The sequence below is a fragment of the Elephantulus edwardii genome, unplaced genomic scaffold (assembly GCF_000299155.1).
Source record: "Elephantulus edwardii isolate Elephantulus edwardi_28Jun2011 unplaced genomic scaffold, EleEdw1.0 scaffold00075, whole genome shotgun sequence".
In the NCBI taxonomy this organism is placed as follows: domain Eukaryota; kingdom Metazoa; phylum Chordata; class Mammalia; order Macroscelidea; family Macroscelididae; genus Elephantulus; species Elephantulus edwardii.
This window is the reverse complement of record NW_006399825.1, coordinates 6,775,326-6,779,933: the sequence shown is the minus strand read 5'-3', so window position 1 is coordinate 6,779,933 and position 4,608 is coordinate 6,775,326. Positions and strand designations below refer to the sequence as shown.

The 4,608-nt window shown below is 40.6% G+C and overlaps 1 protein-coding gene across 1 annotated transcript in view; it reads left to right on the top strand.

Moving 5' to 3' along the window:
• TRAK2 (trafficking protein, kinesin binding 2) overlaps positions 1-4,608 on the top strand; it is a 50,273-nt gene extending 45,665 nt beyond the window's left edge. Inside the window, exons 14-15 of the mRNA XM_006889146.1 lie at positions 1,085-1,190; positions 3,912-4,608. Of these exons, the coding sequence (XP_006889208.1) occupies positions 1,085-1,190; positions 3,912-4,608 (803 nt within the window). The remainder of the gene's footprint in view (positions 1-1,084; positions 1,191-3,911) is intronic.

Genomic DNA, 4,608 nt, shown 5'->3' with positions numbered 1-4,608 from the left:
TATAAATTTTTTAAAAAAGAAGAAAGAAAGAAAAGGCTGCCTCTCTATGAAGTGGAGTAAGGTAAGATGCAGTCAATTGAGGTGGGCCTGTAATACCAGCTGGGTATTCTTGTAGAAAGAAGTGCATGTTACTCATTTTGGAGAAAATATCTACCAGATAACCCAAGTCTAAATAGTCATTGTTTTTTTATTCGTTCTTTCAAATAATAACTACATACCATAAAAAACTTTCAAGTCACACAGATGCACAAGAGTGTACATAATCATTGTTACCTTGCTGTATAATGTAAGTATGTAATGCATACTTCCCTTTATTAAAAAGATTCACAGGGCAAGGTTTAACAAATTAGTCTTTACTACTGTATCATGGACATTCTCAGGTGACTCTGGATTTTGTGTTAATGTTTTCTACTGAGAGCATGACAGTGAAAATATGAGTGCAAACTAGCACTGTTGACTTTTTTGTTAGTAGTTTTATCTAGTGTTGCTTTTTGCACATTCAGTACAAACACCAACAATCAAAAGGGCAAATAGCGTTTTAACATTACTAGAAAAGTAATTTTGACTTTGTAGCTTTCAATGGGGTCTTCAGACCACACTTGGACGGGTGCTAGACTAGGTCATTTGTTATCTACATTGGTATGCTTATATTTTCTTGATCATTTTGATTTTTTTAGTGTATTTTTTCAGCATATATTTATCTCATAATTTCTAAGCTATTGTATGTTATTTTTAGTAACAGTTTTAAGGATTGAGCAATGTATTAACAATTGATACAAGCATAATCTCTATGTTTTATTTTTAGATTTGGAGATCTTTAATAAGAAAAGCACTTGATAGTTGTGCTTTTTTTTTTTTTACTTTTTTAAATTTTATTATTATTTTGTGTGTCTGTGTACCGTCAAATCAGATCTGACTGGTACAGGAGGAGATTGTCCCTTCTTTCCCAGCAGAGCATCTGGTGGATTCGAACCATGGGCCTCTGGGACGATAGTTGTGCTTTTATTCACAAAAAACTGTGAAATCTTAAACAGCGGAATTGTCAGTTTTGCATGTTATTCCCTGACAATATCTCTGCTTTCAGTTGCAGCCTCGAACCCAGGAAAGTGTCTGTCCTGCACGAATTCGACCTTCACCTTCACCACCTGTAGGATATTGCATCCCTCTGACATCACTCAGGTCACCCCCAGGTAAGAGAGTCTGGGCAATCTGCAGCATCACATCTTTCTTCAGCTTGATTCCTACTGTTGGGTTTGGTTGTTTTTTTAAAATGAATTGATTTTACTTTCTAGAATCTTAGTATTAAATATTCTACTATAATTTGTCTTTAGAGTATTTACATATTACATCTTCATATTTGCCTATTGTAATTATTGGAAGTAAGCAGGCAAGTATAGAAGTGAAGAAATGAGGAATACAAAGGTCAGGGTTGCCTGAGCTGAGGGTCAAGGGCAGAGAGCTAATAAGTAGCTGTAGCGGTAGCATGGATAATCTAATATATAATCCGGGGATTTTAGTAAGCCACACTGCTCCTATTTCTGACCTACCAGTTCTCAGAATGGCTTTATTGGCTATGCAAAGGCATTTGACCATGTGGATCATAACAAGTTATAGCTAACATTGAGAAGAAAGGAAATCCCAGAACACTTAACTGTGCTCATGTGAAACCTATAGCTAGACCAATAGATTGTTATGGGAACAAAGCAAGAGAATACTATATGATTTAAGCTGAGCAGATTATTTGAGAAGCTTGAATCTGGCAGGAATGTGGCATCAAGATTGGAGGAAGACTCATCAGTATTATGCAGATGACACAACCTTATTTGCAGAAAATGAGGACTTGAGGCACTTGTTGCAGAAGATTTAAGAATACAACCTTCAATATGGATTGCGTCTCAACACAAGAAAACAAATATTTTTCCTGCTGAACCAGTTGACAACATCATAGTAGATGATGAAAAGATTGAGGTTGTGAACAATTTCTTCTTGCTTGGATCCACTGTCAGTACCCTTGGTACCAGCAGTCAGGAAATCAGGAGACATATTGCACTGGGAAAGTCTGTAGTCAGAGACCTCTTCAGATTATGAGGAGCAATGATACAAGTTTGAGATCTAAAGTACATCTGATTCAGTTCATTGTCTTTCCAGTCACTTGCTATGTATCTGAGAGCTGGACAATGAATAAGGATGGCAGAAGAAGAATTGATGCCTTTGAACTGTGGTGTTGAAGACTATCCCATGAAGTGCCTAAGGAATAAACAAATATGTCTTGGAGAAACTGCAGCCAGAGTGTGCCTTGGAGGCAAAGATTATGAAGCTTCATCTCACATACTTAGGGCATGTTGCTAAGAGGGGCTATTCCTAGGAGAGGATCATCATGCTTGGAATGAGGAAGAGTCAGTGAAAGAGAGGATGGTCCTCAACAGATGTTTTGACACAGTGATTGTTGCAGCGGGCTCTCTCTAGTGTGTCAAGAAGTGTGAGGATGGCACAGGATAGGACAGGGTTTAGATCTCCTGTTCATAGGATCACTATAAGTTGTACTCGACTTGTCAGACCTAACAACAATAACACGCTTCTCCTGTTTCTATCCTACCAGCTCTCAAAAGGGCCTACGGTAACTTTAATATGTAGAATATGGTGATGGTTGTTGTTATGTACTGTTAAGTTGGAACTGACTTATAAATGACCCTCCTCTTTTTCCCATGGAGTAGCTGGTGGATTTGTATTGCGATGGGAAAGTCTGCTGTTAGGGACCTCTCCAGAGTATTGAAGAGCAGTGGTGTCACTCTGAAGACTAAGGTGCTCTTGATACAGGCCATGGTCTTTGCAATCACTTGTTATGCATCAGAGAGTTGGACAATGACTAGGGAGGATAGAAGGAGAATTGATGCCTTTGAGCTATGGTGTTGGAGAAGAGTATTGAATATACCATAGACTGCCAAGAAAACGGACAAGTTCAACCTGGAGAGGTTTAAACCAGGCTGCTCCTTGGAGGCAAGGATTCTGAAGCTTCGTCTGACATACTATGGATATGTTGCAAGGAGGGACCGGTCCTTAGAGAGGGATTTCATGCTTGGAAGGGTGGAGGGACAGCACAGGAGGGGAAGACCCTCTATGAGGTAGATTGATTCAGTGTCTGGAGTAGTGGGGGTGGGTGTGTCAGAGATAGTGAGATTGACACAGGACAGAGCAGGATTTAGGGCTATTGTACACAGAAAGGGTCACTTTGAGTCCCGAGCGACTTGATGGCACATAACACCACCACCACCACCACCACCACCACCACCTTTGAATTGGTAGCATAGTTCCTTACCACTGAGCCACCATAACCCCCTTGTAGAACACGACAGAAGATGAAGAAAAGAAAGATGAAGGGAGGCACTTACGAGGGATATAGTAGAGCTCTGGTTGCCTAGTGGTAAATAGTTACATTGCTAGCTTGAGAGCACACAGTCTGAATTCATCAGCAGCTCTGCAGAAGAGAGGCTGGTAGTCTCCTCTATACAACTTACAGCCCCTAAAAACCTACTGAAGGGTCTGCTATGAGTTGGTTCCATGTCGATAGCACTGAACAATATAAAATGTAATGAAGAATAATACATTAGCGTATAAATTATACTAGAAAGTCTTACATGTTTACTCAAGTGAGCCAAATATTTGAGTCTTAAACTTCTACCTGCAAATTTGGATGATTCACAGAATCCCATAGATTCACAGATACAGTCATTGACATACCAGATTAGAATTTTTATTCCTGAATGTAGTCCACAAAATATAGTTACAAAAGTGAAACTAGTCTCTGCATTTTTACTAAGGATAAGTACTATACTTATTTCAAGTACAGAGTGGGAATTGCTTTTTATTCCTAAACTCTGTTCTGTTTTATTTTTTTCTTTCTTTTCTTGAAGTTCTGGGTTCCCTTCGTTATCCTGTGGCAGTAGTGGAAGCAGTTCATCAAGCCCAGCGGTGAATTCTCCTGCCATGTCCTACAGACTCAGTATTAGTGAATCCATCACCAACCGACGAGATTCTACTGTCACCTTCAGTAGCACCATGAGCTTGGCCAAACTGCTACAAGAGCGAGGCATCTCTGCTAAAGTATACCACAGCCCAGTTTCCAAGAGCCCCGTCCTCCAGCCTCCCCCTAAGACCCTGGCCATACCTTCCACTCCACCAAATTCACCTTCTCACTCACCTTGTCCTTCTCCTTTCCCTTTTGAGCCTCGAGCACATGCTTCTGAAAACTTTTTGGCCTCCCGACCTGCTGAAACATTCCTCCAGGAGATGTATGGCTTGAGGCCTTCCCGGAACCCTCCTGATGTTGGCCAGTTGAAGATGAATTTAGTGGACAGGCTGAAGAGACTGGGGATAGCCAGAGTGATCAAGACCCCTGATGCCCAGGAAAATGGTGGAAGCCAAGACGCAGAACTTGGTCTTCAAAAACCAGACTCTGCTGTTTATTTAAATTCAGGTAGCAATTTGTTAGGTGGACTGAGGCGGAATCAAAGTCTTCCAGTCATGATAGGTAACTTCGGAACCCCAATTTGCACTTCCTCACTTAAAATGGGTATCCTGAAGGAGGACAGGGGCTCAGCAGTTAACTGA